This window comes from Mus pahari, chromosome 3 (assembly GCF_900095145.1).
Source record: "Mus pahari chromosome 3, PAHARI_EIJ_v1.1, whole genome shotgun sequence".
NCBI classification, from domain to species: Eukaryota; Metazoa; Chordata; class Mammalia; order Rodentia; family Muridae; genus Mus; species Mus pahari.
Genome location: NC_034592.1, coordinates 8,500,615 through 8,523,782, shown reverse-complemented (window position 1 = coordinate 8,523,782; position 23,168 = coordinate 8,500,615). Strand labels below are relative to the sequence as shown.

General features: G+C 43.6%; 1 protein-coding gene across 1 annotated transcript in view; it reads left to right on the top strand.

Moving 5' to 3' along the window:
* Prtfdc1 (phosphoribosyl transferase domain containing 1) overlaps positions 1-19,896 on the top strand; it is a 78,772-nt gene extending 58,876 nt beyond the window's left edge. Inside the window, 7 exon segments of the mRNA XM_021195182.1 lie at positions 4,957-5,001; positions 12,570-12,590; positions 15,045-15,062; positions 16,365-16,447; positions 16,874-16,920; positions 18,538-18,614; positions 19,846-19,896. Of these exon segments, the coding sequence (XP_021050841.1) occupies positions 4,957-5,001; positions 12,570-12,590; positions 15,045-15,062; positions 16,365-16,447; positions 16,874-16,920; positions 18,538-18,614; positions 19,846-19,896 (342 nt within the window).
* The last annotated feature ends 3,272 nt before the right edge of the window (positions 19,897-23,168 follow it).

Sequence of the window (23,168 nt, the reverse complement as noted above, 5' to 3'; positions counted from 1 at the left end):
GGGGAAAGCATGACCCCGTCTTCAGGTTCCTAATCTTACCATAAAAGAATTTAAGAACAGACTCAAGGGAAAGACTAAGGACAATTCTGATAGAGTTTAAAAGAAAGCCAAGCAGGGCAGCTACAAGCTTCTCCCGATGTCTAGAGGAGAAGGGTAGAGAGAAGAAGAAGCAAGAAGGCCATATTGTTTATGCTGGGAGGTTCAACAAGGGGCCCCATGGCAAAATGAAAGGCTTTAGAGAAAGAGGAAGGAAGCCGGAAGTGCTCAGGAAACTCAAAGCGTTAAAGAAAGCATGCTCAGGGAAGAGAAGGGAAGAAGTGACTAAGACTTACAAGTTATATAGCCGTGAGAACTATTGCAGTAGAGATGGGGGTGATAAGAATACAGCATCTCATTAAAGGACTGATGACTCTGCCCACTGAGCTCACTTTCCTAGGTGTGGTCCCTTAGCCAAGTGAATGACCCAGCTGATTGGAATGCTAGGCCTCCACACAGGCCAGAGATTCTATTCTTTTGACCAGTGGTTTTTTTTTTTTTTTTTTTTTTTTGACTCTTATGAGAATAAGATCAAAGAAATAAACTGTATGCAAGCAAGAACTGAAAGGAGAAAGAGAACTCCCCCATGACCAGGGCAGTCAGCACTTAAGCTTGAGAAAGTGGACAGATTGATGAAGAACACAGGCTCTACAGAACAGAGAAAGTGCCAGCTAAATGCCTATGGAGGGGAAGTGAGCAGCAGGTGGCGGGGAGTGGTAGTGGTCCCAGAACGGCTCAGAGCCGGTCACCACCTTCTGAAAAGCTGGAGGAAGAGCAGAATGGAATGAAAGCAGCAAGGTTGGTCAGAAGACTACAGATGGAGAGTGTTTGGATCTCTCAGTTCCCTGTTCTTTCTCACAGAAAAAAAACAAAACAAAAAAGAAAGGGAGGGAGGGAGGGAAGGAAGGAAGGAAGGAAGGAAGGAAGGAAGGAAGGAAGGAAGGAAGGAAGGAAGGAAGGAAGGAAGGAAGGAAGGAAATGAGAGAGAGGGAGAGAAAGAGAGAGAGGGAGGGAGGGAGGGAGAGAGGGAGAGAGGGGGGGGGGGGGGGGGGAGAGAGAGAGAGAGAGAGAGAGAGAGAGAGAGAGAGAGAGAGAGAGAGAGAGAGAGAGAGAGAAGGCAGCTCACTTATACTCACTAGTGCAGGGGAGTTGCCGACCCTCGGGTGCCTAGGGAGAGGCCATTTCCTAATGAACTAAAAAGGAAAAAAAATGATAAAAAATGAAGTTTCCACCATTGTAGCAAATACCTGAGAAAACCAACTTATAAACAAGAAAGTGTGTGTTGGCTCTTGGTTCTGGAGGTTTCAGGCCATGATTGATTTGCTCTATTGCTTTCGAACCTGTGGTGAGGCAGCAACATCATGGAGAGAACACAGAGCCATGCAAGTGACCCCGAGGCCGGCTGGGAAATAAAAGATGGAGTAGGAGGACAGCTCATGGTGCCAGCGTCACTTTCAAGAACAAACCCCTAGCGACAGGTTCTTTTTCTGCTAAGTCCTTAAAGGGTCTACCTCCCAGTGCCTCCAAACTGGAGACCACACTGGTAACATGGTGGCAGTGCTGGGGTGCTTGTCATCCAAACAATAACAGCAAGTGTACAGCAAGTGTCTGATGGACCAAAGGCGGCCACATGCTGTTCTGTGTTCCCAGTGCTCCGTGTCAATCAATCCATTTGATCTTCAAAACAACCCACTGGAAGGAGACAGAGCAAGAATGAAAATAACCAAACATAAAATAGAAATAAAAAAATTAAAACCCTACTAGATGTTGGGGTTAGTTTTGTGCTACAATGTATTCAAATGCTAAACTCTGTATCCCAAGATCTGGCTGTCCCTAGAAGAGTAAGTTTTCATGTACACCTGTGATTGGACAGTAGGAAGAGAGAACGGGGGCCTTGAGGATCCCGTGAGGGGTCTCAGGAAAGGCTAAGAGAGAAAGGAGGAGACAAAGCGAGGAGGCAACCGCCATGAGAGGAGATGGACCTTGAGCGCATAGTCAGGAGACATATGTAACAAACAGCAAGTGACAAGAGACGTATGGCTAGAATACAAGTTAAGATAGCTCAAAACAGCCCATCTAGGCTAACAGCTTGTAAATACAATATCAGGACCATGTGTCTGTTATATGGGCTAGCCAGAGAATATAAACATATCAATTACAACTAGATATTAAGATGTTTAAAAACTGTGAAAATTATAAGAATAAAGTTTTAATATTAGGAAAGGCTAATTTACTATTTCCTATGTATAACTAATTGGAAAGTCAAATTAAATAGTTGAGCTTATCAGATTAATTAATTAATTAATTCTAAATGTGGAAACTGACCCTTACACATGAGAATAAAAAAATTATGATTTTTTTTAATTGGCATTTCTAGCCAATAGGGGGTGAAATAAACAATTCAGTAAAGGGTGTTGGGATAACTGACTATATACACACTTGGAAGCTATAACTTCCAGATGAGTGAAGAACAAATTTAATATTAAAAACATATTTAGAAACTTGGACTAAGAAAGGCCTTTGTAAATGAAAATCTCTTGGTAGCATGCTGTGTGACTTTGAGCACAGTATTTAGTTTTCTGATGGTCTGTGGTTGTTGCTGTTGTTTTTTTTTAACAAAACAGATACAAAACCAGTAAGATAAAGATAAATATTCAATAGGATGGGTGTAATGACAGAATTGTTTCACAATGTACTCTGAGCCGTTAATCTCCCTTGCTTTGTTGTTTAGCACTTGCATACAGCTATGTATAACCCTGACTTTAAAGTGTTTCTCCTAAAGCTGGTTACAACTTAGCTGACTCTAATATACAGGTCTTCCCATGGTGAGCCGTGTGTCTCAGTGCCCCTGGGAGTGATAGAAAGCATTCTCCCTAGACAACGATTTCTTAAAATTTTGATGTGTGTGTGTGTGTGTGTGTGTGTGTGTATGTATGTATGTATGTATGTATGTATGTGTTTGAGTATGCCACGTGAGTGCATTTACCCATTGGATACCACAGAGCGTGTCGGATCCTCTGGAACTGGTACCGACCTTCTGAAGGGGTGGTCTGAGAATAGAACACAGGTCCTCTGGGAGGGAAGCACAAGTGATTCTCCACCGAGAAGACTCTTCAGCCTTCCTTCACATTGTTTTTTTTCAAAACTCTTAGCGTCTACCAGATTGGCTTGTGAATATGATTGTCTTCAGTACAAAAACAGCCTAGAAATCTGGGTATCCAGTGTTCTTCTCTTTCAAGGGTAAGACTGTCTAATTTAAGGGGTCACCTTCAGACTTTCACTCCAATGTTGCTCTAGGAGAAATGCTTAAGCAAGAACAAGTGACCCATTCACTTATTTATTTATTTTGGTTTTTAAAGACTGGGTCTTTCTAGGTAGCTCTGACCCTCCTGGAACTCATTATGTTTAGACTGGCCTGGAACTCACGGAGATCCACCTGCCTCTGCTTCCCTAGTGCTGGGAATAAAGATGTGAATATTCCCAGGCAGTGGGGGCACACACCTTTAATCCCAGCACTTGAGAGGCAGAGGCAGGTGGATTTCTGAGTCCAAGGCCAGCCTGGTCTACAGAGTGAGTTCCAGGAAAAACCAAAAAGAAAAAAGAAAATGTGAATATTTAAGCTCTTTCTCTCTACTTTTGTCTTTTTTTTTTTCCTTGTCAAACAAAAGTACTTCACTGGCAGATCTGTCATATTGGTCTTTAGGTTATTTTTTTTTCCTTTCCCAGACAACCCGACTCTGACAAAGTAATTCTGTACCCTAATAGAGACTTCCTACCTGTAGGCAGCAGAACCCAACTCAATGCAGTTCAAGGAAATTCCTCCAGGAACCAGCCTGAGGGACTTGAAACTCTAAGGCTGGAAGTAGCCTCCAGCTGTTTTCTCTACACTGCTAATCCCTGGACCTGCCTGACCCTAAGGGATGAGCATTTCCAGAATGGGGGAAACCTTTTCAAGACGAGGGGCTGCTGGACTGGCATAAGAATAGCCGTCTGCGTCTGCATAGCTGAGGACAGCTGTCCTGTTTCAGCTGCAGCACCTCCTGCTTCAGCACAGCACACTAGAAGACGACTGACTTCTCAGGTTTATCTATTGGATCAAGGCATTGCAACATGGCCACAGTCTTGCCTTGGTCATGAGCAGACTGGAGTCTGTCGGCTTGAGTTCCTCTAGTGTGCGCCTGTCATTAGACAGAGGCCAAGTTCAATTTCCATTTTGTCCCCAAGTGATTCTCGAAAGGTACACTTTAAGAATGATTGTTTGCCTGTGTGTTTGTGTGCTTCCTTGCTTGTCAACTCTTTCTTAGGACACAGTAATGCTCGATATTCAAACATTGAAAACATGAATGATAAGCTCACTTTTAGATTTGGATTTATAAAACTAATCTCCCTGGTTCCCATATCCTTGGAACAACAGAAGGCTTGCTTGCGCATGTCAGAAGGATTATTCTTGTCATCAGATAAGGGGCTGCGTTTACAATGACAAAAAAATAGACGAGGGCTCCATTTCTAGGGGAATCATAATTTGATTGTTCTCCTCAGAGAGAGCTTATTGGAAGTCACTCAGGGCTCCCCAGCTCCCTCTCTTCAGTAAAGTTTTTACTGAGCATGTGTCTTTTCTTATTTTTCTGCCTCAGGATACGTATGGTATATTAAGTTTGTCTAGCCTCTCTCCTTCTGTCCATCCCCCTCCTCAGACTTTCCCCGCCAGCCAGTCATTAGCTGGCTTTGTCTCAAGAGCCTGCAGGAAAGTGGCTCTTGGTAACCATAGGCAACCATGAGCCCTTGCTAGCTATGTGTGCCGTATTTGCAAGGCACAATCTAGACATTAACCAAAGAGATGGGAAAATGTGCTTTTAAGGTCCTCGTGTGCACTAAAATCGTTGTCTTCCTTTCTTTCCCCTCCCCCACTCCTTTCTGTAGAATGATTGGTCCATGGGTGAGATGCAGATCATTGGAGGCGAGAAGGTTTGTTAATGTAACTTCTCAGTAGGCATACACTTCTGGGGACATCTATGTGACCTTCATGTCAGGTCAGAGCTCCAAATGTATTTCAAAAGCTCTCGCATGTTTGCTAATTCATGCAAATAGATGTGTGAGGCCCTTTACTGATTTCTCCAGTCCAAAACACTGCTTGGAGAAAGCTTCTAGGATGAGCTGCAGACCAAAGCTTCCCAGCTTCCAATTCCAGCCTTATTTCAGACAACAAAAACCCCCAGGCCATTACTGGCTTCTTTTCTACTTGCTTTGTAGGCACCCCCACCCCAAAACAAGCTTTCTCTTTTGTCTGCTCTTCTGTGTCTGTCACTTTGCAGCAGGCACTGTGGTAAGACCTTTAAACGGGTTTATTGATATGTGCAGCATGGTATGGGGGCCACTTCTTGAGAGCACAGTTATTAACCCTTTGCTGAAGAGCTAACATATCACAGAGAGAGAGAGAGAGAGAGAGAGAGAGAGAGAGAGAGAGAGGGAGAGAGAAAATGAGGGAGGGAGGAAGGGGGGGTGAAGAGAAAGAAAATGAAACCAACTAAATTTGGGGGTGGAATATCCTGTTTTAATTTGGAGTTCCAAGCTTGCCCTCGACTAATTATGAACTGAAAGGACTATTTGGATCTAACACAATTTTAGGATTCCCAGGGAGGGCTACTTTACAAGCAGAAGATCTTGGTAGAGTGTGACTTGAAATACAGATTTTCTAGGAAGGATGACAGCAACCAGCAACTGCAGAATTCATTTCTATTCACCTATCCTGGCCAATGCTGTGTTCATTACCCACAAACACCTTCAGTTTTCTAAGCCGAATGTGTCAGTCTATTACACATGCTGAATCTCTCATCCATGGCAGTTCTTACAGCTACACAGTCCTGAGATGGGGCAAAACAGAACAGCAGCCACATTAAATAAAAATACATATCCTAATGTTTGGAGTGCTACTGGGAGGCATAGACTGACTAGAAAACAGTTTCTGCTTCTGCTGAAGACAGCTTATTGGGTCCCAGGAATAGTAAGTCTTTGTTCTATGGCAACTGCAGTGAACTTGTTAATGTTAACATATCGCTAGGCATCATTTGACATCACTACACTACAGCAGAAAATAGCCTAGGAAGGCAAAAATACTTGCAGCAATGTCCTGAAATCCATAGCTTTTAACACCCTGGAAGGGTTCTCTTTCTATACAGTTACTACTGCACAAGGGCCAGGTCTTGCTTGTGCCTTTACTGAGAGGGCCATCAACATGACAACTCTGAAAGGATTCCTATTGGGCTTCCCCTCTCCTACCTTACCAGTTTGTTCTGAAGTGGTTTCCCTCATAGACATCTACAGGTATGCCCTTCAGACACCGTAGGAGGTTGAGGAGTGGTGGCTACTTAACCAGTGCTGGAGCAAGCAGAAGGGATGGCAGGTCTTGGCTTTGGTGTCTCCTGCTGTAAATCAAAGAGACCCTAGAATGTGTGCATTCAGGGGAGAAGGTGGGCCACTAGGCAGGAGCAAATACAAGCAGGAGGCAACATTAACTAGCTGCTGACAAGACAGTTTCTTTCAGATTACCCGGAGCTATCTAGGTATATCTATATCCCCCTGTTTGTGGAGACACATTTCTGCATGTTTAAATAGGTACAAAGTAGAATTCCTTGGGCCATGAACTTCTAAGATGAATCAACAATGACTAACCACTCAGCAACTAACATACCAACTTGATTTTGAAGACTGAAGTTCAAGTGCCTAGCTCCCAGCAGAGGGCAAGGCTAGGTGAGCCAGGGCAGCCCATCTCCCAGCCCTCATGTATATGAGGCCTTCAGCTAGTCAGGATATTTATCTACATTTTACCTCCCTGGCTGTCTTCCAACTCTTGACCCTTGCTATTCAAAGTATAGCCTAGGCAGGCAAGTTTTTCTATAAAGAGTCAAATATAAATATTTTAGACGGTGTGGACTAACTGTTGCAGCTATTTGACTCTGTTGTAGCTTGAGAGCAACCAGAGGTGATGCTGAAGCAAATGAATGTGTTCCCATAAAATTTTACTTATAAAAACAGGGATGAGGCTTCATGTGTCCCTGGGGGCTATATATCATTTATCGATATGATTTCTAGGAGCGTATTAGAAATGCAGTCTCATGAGCCACACCAGAGCTCTTGAGTTAGAATCCACCTTTGCCACCTCCTAAGTGGTCTCTTCAAGCTTCAAGATTTACAAGACGCTGGGCATCCCTTGTGGTGGTTTGAACAGGAATGGCCCCCATAGACTCGTGTGTTTGGATGCTTGGCCCACGGGGAGTGGCACCGTTAGGAAGTCTGCCCTTGCTGGAGTAGGTGTGACCTTGTTGGAGGAAGCTTGTCACTACGGAGGTGGGCTTCGAGGTCTCATCCGCTCAAGCTATATCAAGTGAGGCACACAGTTTCCTTCTGCTACCTGCGGATCAAGATCTAGAACATTCAGCTTCCTTCCCCAGTACTATGTCTGCCTGCGTGCTGTGCTTCCCTCCACGATGATAGTGGATGAAACCTTTAAAATGTATGCTAGCCCAAACTAAATGTCCTCCTTTGTAAGAGCTGCCATTGTCGGCCACTGAACTTCCCTCTGAGCGCAACTTGCTGAACTTCAGCCTTCAGTTGACTCTAGCTAACCTTCAAACCATTCTCCACAAAACTGCCAACGGGTCTTCTTAAAATACAAATTGGGTTAAACCACTTGCCAATTGAAACCTTTCAGTGGCCTCCTAATTAGCAGTTGCCAGACTTAACAAAAACAAAACAAAATCCCAGGAGCCCAGTCAAATTTGAACTTCAAATATTGAATAGATGTTCAGTATAAGTACATAGTAAATATATCTACTCTAACTGTGCCTTGTGTGGTATTTTGGGCATACTTACTCTAAAATTTTATTCAATGATTACCTGACCTTAAAATATAATTGTTTGTGGTTTACCTAGCAAGCCCTCCCCCAATGCTCTTTAAGTATGATCCAAATTCCTGACTGCAGTAAATCCTGCTTGATCCAGCTGGCATCTCTACCACAATGTCACACTTTCTTGGTCTCGTGGCACTGCACTCTCACTAGCTAAGCCTTTCTTGCCAGCCTTCTTCTTGGAATACGCTTTCCTCTCTGAATCCTCAGCCGTGATGCGATGTCTGCTCAGTCCAGCATAGCTTCCCTGTGTAGCGATCAGGAACGAGAGTCTGGTCCTGCTCCCCTACCTTCCTGCAGCTCCAGTGTAAATCTGTATGTGAGCCCAACTCCCTTGGAGCCCTTTCTACAATTCACAGTTTAGCACTTACTTATGAGCCTGGTTTTTTTATTTGCCTCCCCCTACCCCCGCCAAGAAAATGTGTTCATCACCTCAAGCCTAGCATCGGACACAGCCTGCTCCACTGCTCCAGCACAGGTTAGAGTAGATACTGGATGAGCAGTGAGTGCATCCGCTTACATAGGAGTCAGAGAGGTGGTTTCAGTCAGTCACAAGCGAGGACATAGGGGGAAATGTTAAATCCAAGCCAATTTGGCCTGGCTTCTGGTGGTGAGAGATGGGATCCAAAACCAAACACTTTTGGTGCTTCACAGAGGATGGTTTGGAGGGCAACAAAAGCTAGTGAGGGTAACAAGGAAAGGACGTGTCAGAGCAGCTGATTCCAGTCAGGGCTGGAGGGAGGAGGTGCAGAGTGTCCGAGACACGGAAAAGCTTCCGCATTAAGGAAACAAAAAGGAAGATGGAGGAAGTGAATCCTGCATGGCTAAGGGCGGAAGAGAAAAGGACTGCAGCTGGGGTGGAGCAGCGGTGGGCAGAGCGCTTGCCTGGAGCAGGGGTAGGCAAAGCACTTGCCTAGCTCACATTCACAAGACCCTGGATTGAATGGCCAGCACTAGTGGGGAAAAAAAAAAAGGAAAGAAAAATTTTCATTTAACTTTAGGGATGTACTTTTCCTTATAAAATAAGGACATTCTGTTACTCAAACTTTGTAACACTGTAACAAAATACCTGAAAAAAGGGCAACTAAAGAGGAAAGGTTTGTTTTGGCTTACAGTTTCAGGGACCTCGAATGGCCATTTGATGCCAGGCCTGTGGCAAGTCAGAACATCATTATAGAAAGAAATGGTGACTGGGGAAGTGAGGGTGTGTCCACCTTGCTGACCAGGAGAGGCTGGGGGCAGGGCGTCTGCCAGACTGGACAGACCTACTTCCAAATAGCAGAGTCATGAAGTTAGGTCCTTGAGCCACGGTCACCTGGCAGTAGTGCCATCACCTGGGTACAAAGCCTTCAACATGGGAGCCTTTGGGAAGGACAGTTTATATTCAACCCGCAACAGCCAGCTCTATGGCGTGCTTCCTTCACGTGCTCAGTCTTGTCTGTCCAGGAGGAATTGTCAAGACGACAAAGAAATCCAATAAGCAGAATCTCTCCACAATGAGGCAGATGCAAGATGAGGAACAAGCTTAAGAGAAGAAAGCACTCAGCACTTACTTGGTTCTTGTTTTAGTGGTTATAGAAGAATCCAAACTATAATAAATATTTGCATAGGGTGGCAGGGTTGTTATAGGTCATTATCTAATTTCCTCTTTCATTCATATATATATATATATATATATATATATATATATATATATATACCATGCAATCCACAGGTTCAGTCAATAAATTTGCATTTTTTCATATTACTACCCACCCAGGAATTTGGACATGGCTTCTCTCATTCAGTGTTGAGCACCTCAAGAATTGCTCCCTGCATCTTTCCACAAATCCCCCTTCTTTGTACAAAGCAAGAAGAAAGAGAGGGAGAAGGGGAAAGAGTAGGTGATGATGATTCTTGGGATTATAATGACCTTAGGGAGAAGGTGAGGGTGTGGGAGTAACACAGAAGGGAATTAGACCTAGAATTGGGGAGGAAAGGGAAAGTAAGGGAACTAGACAGGGCTGGACCTGCATGACTAAGGAAAGAAGTCAGGACAAGGAAATAATAAAAGAGTTGAAAATGTAGTTGAGATGGGGTTCTCAAGTAGAATGATTGTGTCAATAAAGAGATGAACTTGCTGTGTTTGGGCAGAGCCATTTAAGGGGAAAAGAATATAATCGTAGTATGTTGTACAAAATTCAGTTCAACAATTGTAAATTTTATGTATCTAATATGAATTTTAAACAATAGGGTGGACGTGACACATGGTAGAAGAAAGTGCAGGAGGGGAGAAAGGAGGCTGAACCATCGGGAGCATTTGCCTTTGTGTGAAAACCTGGACGACAAGGGCTGCAGCCAAAATGAAGAGGGAGCCACAGAAATTGTTCTTACATGGTTTTATGAAAGGAGGATCCTCAGAAAGTACGTGGGAACAGATCCCCCTGCTCAGCTGTGCCATGTTTGTAACCAACAGTCCTGGAACCTCTGAGGTTCTCTGAAGATTTTGGAGTTCAACTAAGATAAAGATTCTCATCTCTCCAGCCCCACCCCCAACCTTTCTCTGCTGCCTTCTTTCACTTTCAGGGGAGGCTGGCTGAGTCAGGGCTCTAAATAGGTGGGTGCTGCTGAATACAATGGGCCCTCAACAGTCCTGTGCAGTGGGCTTTCTATGCTTAAAAGCATTACTCACTGTATTTAAGCTGTCTGCACAACACACTCTCACTCTGATTTTTTTTCCAAGTTGATTTAATCCTGGCACTTCATAAAAAATGTGTGTATCCATTAAAGCAGGAGGATTCTATTCATGTCCAAGAGAAATCCCTGAAAGGCTTGAGTGAAACTCAGACAAGCAAGCAGGCCCAGATCTGGCAGTGAAGATGCACAGCTGGGCAGGTTCTGTGCAAGATTTCATGAGATGAGCACCCCACCCCCAAATAAGTTTCTAATCAAATGCCAGAATTGAAATTTGCCAAATCCTCACCACTACCACCGCCGGCTGCCTTAACTTAAATCATTCCTTTTTATTGCCCCTGACTAGGCTGAGAACAATAGTAGAAATGGCCACTGATGAATGACTCTGGCAATTTTGTGAGTTATTACATAAAATAAAATGCTAGAGCAACATTCCTTTTGGATTTATATTCACACTCCTCCTCACAGCCAACAACCACCAGCATCCATCCTATCTTAGCCATGCCAAGCTCTCTGAGGGTGACCACACCCATAAAGCCCCGTTGGTGCTGCTGATTGCTTTGTGTTTTCAAAGGTTAAAAGTAGGAATAGCCAACTTAAGAAAACCATTTGTATTTGTATTTCTTCTCTGCCTTCTTGCCTCCTTAGGAAAACTTGATGTGATGGCTTCGCTCAGAATAGCAGCAAAGCAACACACTGGAGTCTAGAGAGCCCTGTAGGATTCTTGCCTACAGCCCCCGCAGACTTTTGCTGGCTCCCTGGGAGGAAGTGAGCTAGGTGTGAAGAGATGGCTAAGACAGTCATTGGCAAACATCTCAGATTCAGCATCATGGTTATCAGATGGGAAGTGTTTTGGAGGCACAGAGTGTTCCAAAAAAAAAAAAAAAAAAAAAAAATTCCCCAGCATTGCCCACTCAAAAAGTGGGAATCTTAGTAGAGTGCTCAGTGCAAATTAAAAGCAGTGAGTAATGAAAGGTTTGGTTAAGGAAGAACTGCAGATCCTTAAAGATAGGTGGAGATGGTGTCTCATGAGTAAAATGAGCTACAGAAAGTGAAAGAGATGGGCTAAGGTTATTCATTTATCCCACAAAGTTCTTTCCTTTTCTTCCCCATCTCTTTCCTCCCTCCCTCCCTCCCTCCCTCCCTCCCTCCCTTCCTTCCTTTCACAGAGTCTTGATATATAACCCAGTCTGACCTAGAACTCATGATCTCCCCACCTCTGCCTTCCTAGGTGCTCTGCTTACGTGTGCACCACCACCATAGCTGGAGCACACGCCTTCTGGATCACCCTTTCCTATCAGTCAGAGTTCTGTGTTAACCATATGAAGATGGGCTACGATTTGTCTCTGAACCCTTGAGTCTAATCTTGGTACATGGAAATCCAAGGGTTGGTTCCCTTAGATACTAACACAAATGCTTCCAAGGTTGAGACAATTCCATCTTCTATACCTTCTTCCTTCATGCTGTATCATCCCATGGTAGAAAGTGGAAAGATAAGGAAGAGAGATGAGAGACTGATGGGGCCTACCTCACTGTTATAACAATCTGCTATTAAAGTAATTAATCCATTCTTGTAATGATGGTAATACTCTATTTCTGGGGCAGAACACATGTCTGGATTGCCTTTTATTGGGCCCCATCTTAATGTTTATTAGTGGTTAATTTTACAATTCAGGAACTCTGAAGAATACATTCAAAATACAGTAGAATCCAATGTCTAGTCTTAGGTTGAACAGAGAAATTACAAAGGCCTTTTAAAGGACAATTGGGAAAATTTGAATATGTGGTTGGCTTTATGTAATACTAAGAATTTATCATTTTTGATAGATGTGAGATTTGGGTTGTATAAAATAGAGAATGGTACTGTATTTAATTATACTGCATTTTTATTTTAATCCTTTTTTAAAGCACACACAAATATATTTAAAGTCTTTGAAGTTAAATGTGCATCAAAAGTTAAGCGAAGTTCAGGGCTTGGTAGTAGACTGCTTGCTTACCTAGTGTGTTCTCAGGGAAAGAGGAAGGAAGGGAGTGAGGAGAGAAAAATCTTTAGATTTTCTGCTTGCAAATATGTTTTGAATAAATTTAAAAACCAAATTAGCTATATGAAATGTGTTAGTAAATATATCAGGCTGAGGCTAGAACATTTGTCGGCATGCATGGCACTCAATCTCAGCCTTGCAAAAAAAAAAAGTAGTTTTAATGTGTATATTTTTAGAAATGTAATGTTGCAGCATATATGAGAAATCCAGTCCCACCAGCCAGGAAGACAGTGCAGAGGTCAAGTGACTGCCCCTTAAAGCAACACATGGAGATAGGAGATGTGAAATGGGAGGAGCCATCTTCCTTAACACCTTTCAAGTTTAAAATCTGTTGAAATTATTTTGACAATATATCTCAGATCAATACCCATCCGAGTCCCACTTTCTAGTTACAGTCTTAAAATTATGGTTAATCTTTTCAAAGATGATGCCTATTTTACAGCGTTTCTAAATTGGCAGGTAGAGGATGGAAGAAGAGAAGAAGAGGAGAGGGGGAGACTGAGACACAATCCTTTTCAGGACTTCCTACTTAATTAGATAAGCATGCATACTAACATATTTTGGAAAGAAATTTTTGTTTACAAAATTGAACCAAAACGAGATTGTGAACAGGGAAATGCAATTAACCAGAGCACTCTCTAAGCACCCCGGTTAGCTAATACCTCGGTCAAACCTCAGCCACACTGAAAATACATGTCCAAGTTAAGTGCTGTGGGGTGAGGGCAAAGGCCATAGTAGGCCATACTAAAATGCTAAAGAGACTCCTGTCAGTGTGAGTCTTAGGGGACACAGTGGCCTGACCCTCACAATGACATTAATATGCAGTGCCCTGGAGAGGACACGTGGGCTTAGAGAGTAGACAATATAGCCCTCCATCGTGATAATAAAACTAATATTCTTAAAAAATGGGTTTAATGAGAGTGTTCTACCTAAGAGAAAGCACTTCCAGAAAGGCATTTCTCCACGTGTGACATGGAAATCCAGCTTTATCATGGTTTTTGTATGGGTTGGTGACTTCTTAACATTTGTATTCGTTAAACCTCTTTTGTATTAGATATAAAGAAGAACTTTATAGTGTGATCTGATATTACAGTGTTACTTAATCAAGGATGAAGGAAAGATGGGCCTGGCAATATGCCCCAGCAGGTTAAAGCACTTGCCCCAAAGCCTGAGAGTCTGAGCTCAATCCCCAGGTAGCACATGGTGGGAGAAGATAAGCCACTCCCAGTTTGTCTTCTGACCTTCACATGTGCATATGTGCACACACAAAAATAAATACATAGGTAAATAAGTAAATCTAAAAAAAATCTAAGACCATAACATAAAAATGCATTACTTTCAAGGAATATTCTCCCCACTTGGTGAATGGAATGGTATATTAACATAGTCATAATTTGATGGGACAGTATTGGCATATTACTACTAATCCAATTAATTGGTTGATTAATGAATTATTAATAAGCTTGATAGTCATTACTCTTTTAAAGAACAATTGTTTCCACATGCAGGCGATACAGTAGGCCCGAGAGCACAGTAGCACACAAAGCAAACAGCTCCCCACTGTGTGAAGCTTGGAGCCATGGTGAAGAAGCTGTCTAACAAGAAATTGAGATACTATGTAATTTGTGTTCTTGGGGGAAATAGATGAGTACCCGGTGAGCATCTAGCAAGGGCTCCGCCCACAGCAGGCTGCTTGCAACGCTTTGGATGTCCTCGTCCTATTTCCTCTGGGTAGCTGCACTGGGGATTTGGTGGCTACATAGGAATAGGGCTGTCACTGCTAAGTATATGATCATCTGCTGATGTAGCTTATGTTGGCTGGCCTTCCTGGTGAGCTTGTTATCCTAAAGATGGGAGCCAGAGGGACATAGCACTATTGAGATGTCATAATTGTATGGATAGTCCCTTCAAAGAGGCAACAAGGTCTGACATGAGCTTGCTACTAACCTGAGTATAGAAAATAAAATTGCAACATCAAGAAATTCCACAGGGATGTTAAAATGAATCCAGAACAGTTAGGTTTCTGCCAATTCAGCGGTTCTCAGCTTTCCTAGTGCTAACCATGTTGTGTTGACTCCCAACCATAAAATTATTTTTGTTACTACTTCATAACTGTAATTTTGCTACTGTTGTTAATCATACTGTGAATATTTGATATGCATATAGCCTGTGAAAAGGACCTAATGGGGTTGTGGCCCACAGGTTGAGAACCACTACTCTACTTGTCTGGGCTCATGGGATGAGCAATGCACCCTGTGAAATTCTAACAGTGAGTGAAACCTGCAGTTATCCTGTGACCCAGGCTTGCTTCCTTTGTTTGCTTTAATCATATTCTGAAATGTTGGGTTTTTTGTTGTTGTTGTTGTTGTTGTTCTTTATTTCCCTCCAGAATGTCCTCATTGCTCAGGTAAGCTGGCCTTTTTCTTTTCTGTGTTTGGAAGATACAAGAATCCAATGGTGAGTTTTAAAATGCTGGTCTTGTTTATCAAATTGGCCAATTATTGAGTCCTCACTGTGTGTGGCTCTTCAACTCATGGTAAACAGAAGCTAACTATAGTCACTGACTTTAACTAATTCAGAGTCGACACTTTACAATGACTGTTTGATGGTTGGTCCTGTTTAATATCCAATCTCACATGCTTCTCAACCCATCCTTATGTGGATTTATATGCCAGACAGGTATAGGGAATAGGGAAATTAAAGTAGCTTGTAGAACTAGTCAATACGTTTACTCTTATTTATTTAACAGGTAAACCAAGGCTAGACCTCTCTTCACCCTATGACCTCTAATGCTTTTAATCCATTCTCTAGCCTCAGAAATCTTAAATTCAGTTAATGAACATGTCAATCCAAGGGAAAGTTATGGAGTTTTGATAGCAGTAGGTCTTTTGGTGTTGTTCTGTTCTGTCATGCTCCCTCAAAACACCTGTCTCATCAGCCCCCCAAACGTCAAAGGACCTTGTCTGCAGGCTTCAGTCTCACATTTGCCAGTGTGGCCTTCTGTATGTGCAGTTTTGGCTTCACACAACTCACAAGTAGACCTGTCAGCCAAATGAGTCACTGGACCCTAGCTTCACTCAGACCCGCTGTGGTCATCCTCTGCTCCTGACAGCTGAGTTCTGTCAGGAGGACAATAAATTGTAGCAGCCAATTCTGTGTAATTGTGCATCCACAGCTCATCAAAGGCAGAGACCCTGTGCTCACGGCAGCCGAGGAGCTCAGACCTCATGGCTGTCACCAGCTGCTGCCCAGACACATTTAGCTTCCCAGCCATGGCATCCCCTAAGGAGCAGGGAGGCTGAGGAGGTGTTTATCCATTCAGTGTATTCAGATGTACATCCCATGTCCATGAAAATTCATGTATCTCTTGTATTGTAAAATGTAACCTCCAGGCCAAATTTAGTCCATGACTGTGCATGCAGAAACCTGGGCACTCTCAATGAGGAAGGGCCCGAATCCTCTCTAGAGGCTGACCTGAATCTTTCAACACAGCTGAAGGATTTAAGAACAGAATTTATTCACCAACATAGTCTCTAGCTTCCAAAACAAAATGCCCATAAAACCATAAGTGATTCTGCTTCCTGTGTTGATCCCTACTGGTTGGCATTTGAAAGTAATGTGCATTTTATTAGTAAGGAATAGCTCTGCAAATGTAAAGAGCCTTATGCTGTGGAAACTGCCTTGTTGAACTTGTCTGCTTTTTGAAAAGGATGTTGTTGGAACCGGGAGGACCATGACAGCCCTGCTCAGCAGCATTGAGAAATATAAACTCAACATGGTAAAGGTGGCCAGGTGAGCCAGACCCCATAGCACCATCTTCTGTCCTTCAAAACAAGGCCAAGAGGGATCTTCTCACAGAGCGCTGTTCTGAGCCATTAGCCTTGTACCTGGGATGCTACGGTTTTACCACCCTGACAAATAGCTCATCGAATTTCCAGCCTGAGAGAGAAAGGGGAGAGGAAGGCCTTGGACGGGAGCCCTGCTTGCTCCACATGCTCCCACAAGCAGCTGAGCAAGCCCTGAGCAGTTGCTCAGCACACTTCCTTCTCTCCAGCATGGCCATGCCATACTTCAGCTGCAAAGACGGGAGTTAAAGTAGGCCGTGGTGATGGTGATGCGCCATAGGCTTGAGGAGGAGCGCACACTGCAACAGTGTTGAATTCTCTTCGCAAATTCACATCCCAATTTGCTAGGGTAGCTTTGTTTTTGTAATGGCAGTTTACTGGTGAAGAGGCCAGCCAGAAGTGACAGCTTTAGACCTGTGAGCATTGCAGAGCTTGGGGGCCTGGGGTTTCCTGGTGATGGTGTTGCATGTGAGACTGATAATCCTACAGGTTCTTTATCTTTATCACCTTGTGAAGGAGGCTGGAGTTCTTTGAGAGACCGCTGCTTTATATTGGCATCTTTCACAACAACTCCATTCTACATATTAGAATTCTTTGGGTTTGTTTTGCTGTATTTTAAAGAACCTCACTGGTATGTGAATGAATTCAGGCTGTGTAGCCTAGGCTAGCCTCAAACCAGCTTCTACCCTCCTGTCTCAGCTTGCAGCGTGTGCACCACTCCCCGGTACATTGAAGGCTTCTGTTACATTTTATGGAGCTGATCCGTTTTGGGGTAGAGATAAGACTTCCCTAGACCGATTCAGACATTCAGGATCCCTGACTGGCAGTTATTTTTGCCAATCAAAGAGGCACTACAAAGCTTTAGAAGAATTCTCCCACCCCTTTCCAGACCCTGCACATTTAGTGTGGCATCTCCCTGCTACCTCCAACAATAATGTGGTAACCCAGAACACAACCAAGCAGAGCTCTATACACACAGCTTTAATTCCAGAACTCAGGAGGCAGAGGTAGGCAGATCTCTGAGTTCAAGGCCAGCCTGGATTAAAGAGGGAGTTCCCAGACAACCAAGAGCTACATAGAGAAACATTGTCTCAAGAAAAAGGGGGGAAACCACCAGAAATGAAACCAAAAAAAGGAAAAAAAAAACAAAAACAAAAACAAAAACAAAACACCAGAAGTGAAACCAAAAACCAAAAACAGTAGTAACCATGAAGATCGCTGTTCATGCTCCCAGCTCACCCGCTGCACCAAGGGCAGGTACATGTAACTAGGCATACACATCTCTCTTCTATTGAACTGTAGTAAATGAGCTTACAAGAGTCCCATACACTGAAGCAAGTTTGAAAACCACTGGACCACACACATTCTACCGGAAGAGAAACGTTGTCTGTTAGATAGACATCCTCCTCCTCTCAGTGGTCTTCTCATTGTGAGCCTAAGTACCTTGTACTGTGTTTATATCTACTTCCTCTCATTCTGGCCTCATTGGAGATAAAGTGCTGTTAGGACCCCTGCGTAGTCCTTGCACAGACCAGCATGGAAATTACCCGCACCTGGTCTCTGCTCACACTAAACAAGCTCCTTTCCTGTCACCAGTCCCTCGTGTTTTGCTTTCCTTCAACCAACCAAAGGCAGTGACACGGTGGGGGAATTGCTTCCTGGTGGCTGCTGCCTGAACACCTGGTTCTGTATGGCCATGCCACGGTGCTTTGTATTTGATTGGTCCTTTGTGCTTTTAAGAGAATCGCCTTAGGCCCAGTGACGTAGCACACCCCTCCTTTGAACAAGCTCACTGTGGCTAGCATCCCCACTTCATCACCCACTGGGCCTCTGAACACTCGAGGTCTGTTCCTCACACGTTTGCTTGTTTGCTGTGTCCCCAAGCTGTCACTGTGGCCCAGGCACCCGCTTGGATTGTCCTGCATGCTGCTTCTCCCTTCTGTCCTCTGCCTCACTGTTTAAATGCCCCAGCAGGATATGGTGATGGCATGCTTACATGCTTGCTCTGAACTTTCTACTTTGTGTCTTTCTGGTAAGATGCTGGATTTGAGATCCCAGACGTCTTTGTGGTGGACTACACCTTGGACTACAATGAGTACTTCTGAGACCTTAATGCAAGTGCTGCATCTAAACCCTAAGCCTCTACCCAAGGATGCTAATTACTAGCATCAATTCAACAAAGTACTAAAAACAGTAGTAAAATGATTAGGTCCACCTTGTGACTTGCAGTGAATTCTTCCAGAACCCTGCAGGGAGGGTACCATGGAGGCAAGTGATAGGGAATGGGGAAGCAGGAAAATGACCTACTCGGATGTTTCTCCATAGTTATTGACATGCCCAGCCAATCACCATAAACAGCCAATAGTCTATCAGCCATTTCATGTCCATGTCTGATATCTGACCACTTAGAATTACAGTGACATTGTAAGAGTTAATATGGGGAAGCTGCCTCAGCGCACAGAAACAGCCCTCCAGCATGGTGCTCAATGATCCGACCCGGATCAACCCTAAGTGATCTGGAGGAAGCATCTTACGCAAAGGAACCGATGTCTCAGTATTAGAAACTAGAAAGCCAGCCAGGTAGTGGCGATGTGTGCTTTTAAGGCCAGCACACAGGAGGCAGAGGCAGATGGATCTCTGTGAATTTGAGGCCAGCATTGTCTCTGTGGAGCAAGTTCCAGAAGGGGAGGGGAGGGGAGGGGAGGGAAGGGGAGGGCCAGAAATTTTTAAGGGAAGGGAAGGGAAGGGAAGGGAAGGGAAGGGAAGGGAAGGGAAGGGAAGGGAAGGTTTGAAAGCTGGAAGTCATCCTTAGCACAGCCAGCTGCAGCCTCTAGCACCACGGCCCTTTCCCATTGCTTCATTGCTCAGCTCTTTCCAATCCTGACATTTCTTGCTCTCCAAAAGACAGTTCACAGGGTAGTGCAGATTGTAATTCCCAGTATTTTCTCTCCTCTCAATCAAGCAAAGGAAAATTGTCCCCATTAGAGACAGCCCTACTGTGGCCTCAACAGTTTTACATTTGAGGGGCCTGGAGACCAGATCCTGACTAAGCATCAAAACCAAATCACTAGAGAACCTTTGTGGAGCATTGAACAGGACTTTAGATCTTGTGTGCCCATATAGACACCGGTGTCTAGATGAAGCGTCACCAATCACAAGTTGTCAGGCTACAATTCCCAAATCACACTTCCTGTGCCTCATGTCTTGTTATGCAACTGATGCTGATGGGGGAGGGGTACCACCAAAACACTTGTTGAAAATGTCACAAAGGCATCTAACACATTATATGCAGAATTTTAAACTAAACATAAGTCTCAGATGCCTTTTAACCCTCTCTTGTTCCAGCACATTTGCCTGATGAACAAACATGGTAAAGAAAAATAACAAATACGATGACGCAAAACTCATCAATGTCTTTCCCAAATAAGGTAATTCTTCTACCCTGCTACTCAGGAAGCAAAGTGGAAGGTCTGTCCCTGTAGCCATCTTCACTCAGCTAGGTATAAAAGACTGTTTTAGAAAACAAGCTCCCCTTTTACAGAGATTAGAACGTAAACAGCAAAGGTTCGGCAGGCAGAGAAGAGCAGGCTTGCGTTTGACTCATTACATATTAAGTTTCTGATCCCCCAAATTCCACCTACTTCATGCTCCTCCTTCAGTACAGTCACTGTGCTCCATGACTCTTCTCAGGAATGCACCCACCTGGTGACTCAAATACTGTTCACTTAACTGTTTTAATACTCTTTGTTTGCTTTTTTTTTTTTTTTTTTTTTTGGTTTTGTTTTTTAAATAACATCTTACAGTAATGACCAGCAGCCCCCTTAGCTGTAGCCCTGGGCCTGTACTGTAAGAATGCAGTTAGATCCCCTTGCTAAAACAGAAGCAAAAGGACAGCTTCCAGTGAGCATGTGTTTGCCCTGTTCTGACAGGACATTATTATGTGCTTTGACAAAGCCTTTCAGAAGTGCGGGTACAATGGATCTTAATGATGCTATGAAACAAGCTCTCACCATGTGTGCTTGAGCTCTGCTTCCTGTGTGTGCTGACAGTGGGGACGTGTGCATGGATGGACTCAACTGTGCTTAATACTCTGCATTTTAATTAGGAAAACACAAAGGCAGCAAGGCCTGCATGGGCAAATGGTGGGCTTGAGGGGTGGGGGTGTTTTCAAAAATCAGTACTAAGCAAGTGTAAATTGTTCCTCTTATTTGCATGGAAGGATAAGACAGCCTAAACACCAGCAGAGGTTGAATTATTTAGCTGCATGTCCTTATATGGCTTCTCACACACTCCAGGTACCATAGAAAGCAAGTACACATCAGGAAGGTTTTGTGCGCGCGCACGCGCGCGCGCACACACACACACACACACACACACACACACACACACACACATTCATTAACACCACTGTGACATTTCCTAATTTGTAGGGTTTTAATTAAAAATAAACTCACAAGTCCAAAGTGCTGGGTTTCTTAACTCCTAAAAGAAGCAAATGCAAGATAAATAACTAAACAGCCTTTGTTTGGTTCTGAACCATCCTATGTGTTATATTGTTATACTGTAGAAAAGATACTATGTTTCATAGCTGCTTACTGTATATATACTTTTAGTCATTGAAATTTGTATGAATCAGCAGCCTAAATGCATGGCTGTGTACCTATGTCATGGTTAACCTGGATTAAATCCAAATTATGCACTAAGATAAGCAAGCCTAAGGCCAGGAGACATCGCTTCCCACTTTCCTCCTCAAGCTTGCATTGTAAGAACAAGGGATTTTATTCCTGAAAGATTTCCCTCCGTAGAAAACAGGCCATGACCAGATTCCCCTGGGGGAAGTCACAATGGGAGTCACTTCTGGCTTTATCCCACACCAAAGTCACTGATTAATAAGTGTGTAGAACTGAATTTATAAAAACCCATATTTTATATACAATTTCCCACTATGCTATATTTCTATCCATAGGCCTAGAAAGATAGACACACTTGGTTTTGAATAGAAATCATCCATGAAATAAACAGCTTGAAAATGTTCTCCTAAAATCCCTTGCATCTTGATAAGCATCCTTACCACTTGTGAGGGTTCTGTTTATTCACATTTGAAAGGAAACTGATCGATTTCACAGATTGGGAAGGCTTGTATATTTCTGTATCAAAAAGAAAAATAAACAGTAAATACATAGACGTTTAATCATTTCTGCAATTTTTTCCTATCAGACTGTTTTGACATTGATATACAAGAACATCGTCCTGGGGAAGACAGTATTTCCTTTTCTCTTGCAAAACTCTGACTCTGGTTTGATACCCCTAAGTTAACTCAGATCACTTCAAACACATATAATCCTTTTGCCCGATTAGCAACAAATCCACGTGTTTACTTAGCATTTGGGAGGGGCTGTCTTGGTTACTTCTCTGTTGTTAGACCCTGACAAGAGCACCTTAAGGGGAAAAGGATTTTCTTTCCCCATCCCGGGCTACAGTCCGTCCTCATGGAGAAGTCCTAACAGCAGAGTGATCACATAGCATCCGTAAGCAGGAAACAGACATGGAGGCATGCTGATGCTCAGCTCGCTCTTTTATACAGTCCAAGATCCCCTGGCCAGGGAATTACCACACCCATAATTGATGTCATCAAGACAATGCCCTACAGGCGTGCTCAGCTGATTCCAGATTTCATCAAGATGACAACTCTGACCATCATGGATTCACAGTAGAGCTGGGAGTGAGTTGTAGTGGGACCCTTACCTACCATGCACAGTCCCAATACCACAAAAGCAAAAGAGCATGGGTAGGGAATTGTATGTGTTACAGTGGAAATTTGGGGCTATTTAATCAATAAAGTTAGTGATAATTTGGGATTTTCTAAATGAATTAGAATGCCTAGCTTTAATCTGGCTGGAATTTATTTGAGTTTCAGTTTCTTATTCAAGTGTAAAATGCAGACAGGTGTGCCTGTGTTCTTTGGCTATCTCTGACTGTTTCTGCTATTCTAAAATGACAAAACAGCTTGTCAGACATTGCTCAGCTCCTGTGGTAGACATGTGTCTTCCTAGTGAGGTGTGTGTGTGTGTGGGGGGGGGGTCACTTATCCCCTCCCAGGCATCAGTGAGCTAGCTACCCCTTCCCTTTGGACTAGAAATAACTCACTTTAGAAACCCTTTAACTACACTCTCCACCCAATTGTCTAATTTGGAAAAGTCAACATTTGAGAATTTTGCTTGATTGGTTGGTCACAAAATTTCTTAAGTTCCCAAGACCACAGGAGAGGATGGGAGATCAGGCTTGCTCCAGGACAGAAGAAGGCTTCAGTAGGGGTGACTCTGTCCTGATGCACAGGTATGTAGGGGTGTGAAAAGGGTGCTCATGAGAGCAGCTGCATGTTTACCTGGCCCTAGACAGACTTCAGAGTTGCATCAGAACCCTGAGTAAAGAAGAGTGGCACTCTGAACTTTTATATGCACAAGGACATCTGCGGGATGACAAAGCTTTGGTACAAAGAGGGGCAGAGCAGCAGCTACACATTAAGACCCCAATGAGGTCTGTTATGGGGCAAAGAAGGAACTGTAAAAGACAATCCCCACCAGTCACAAAAGCCACATTCTGGAGGCTTCGATACTACAGACCATGCCCTGAGGACCATGGGGCAGGACTATTAATGGACACGGGGA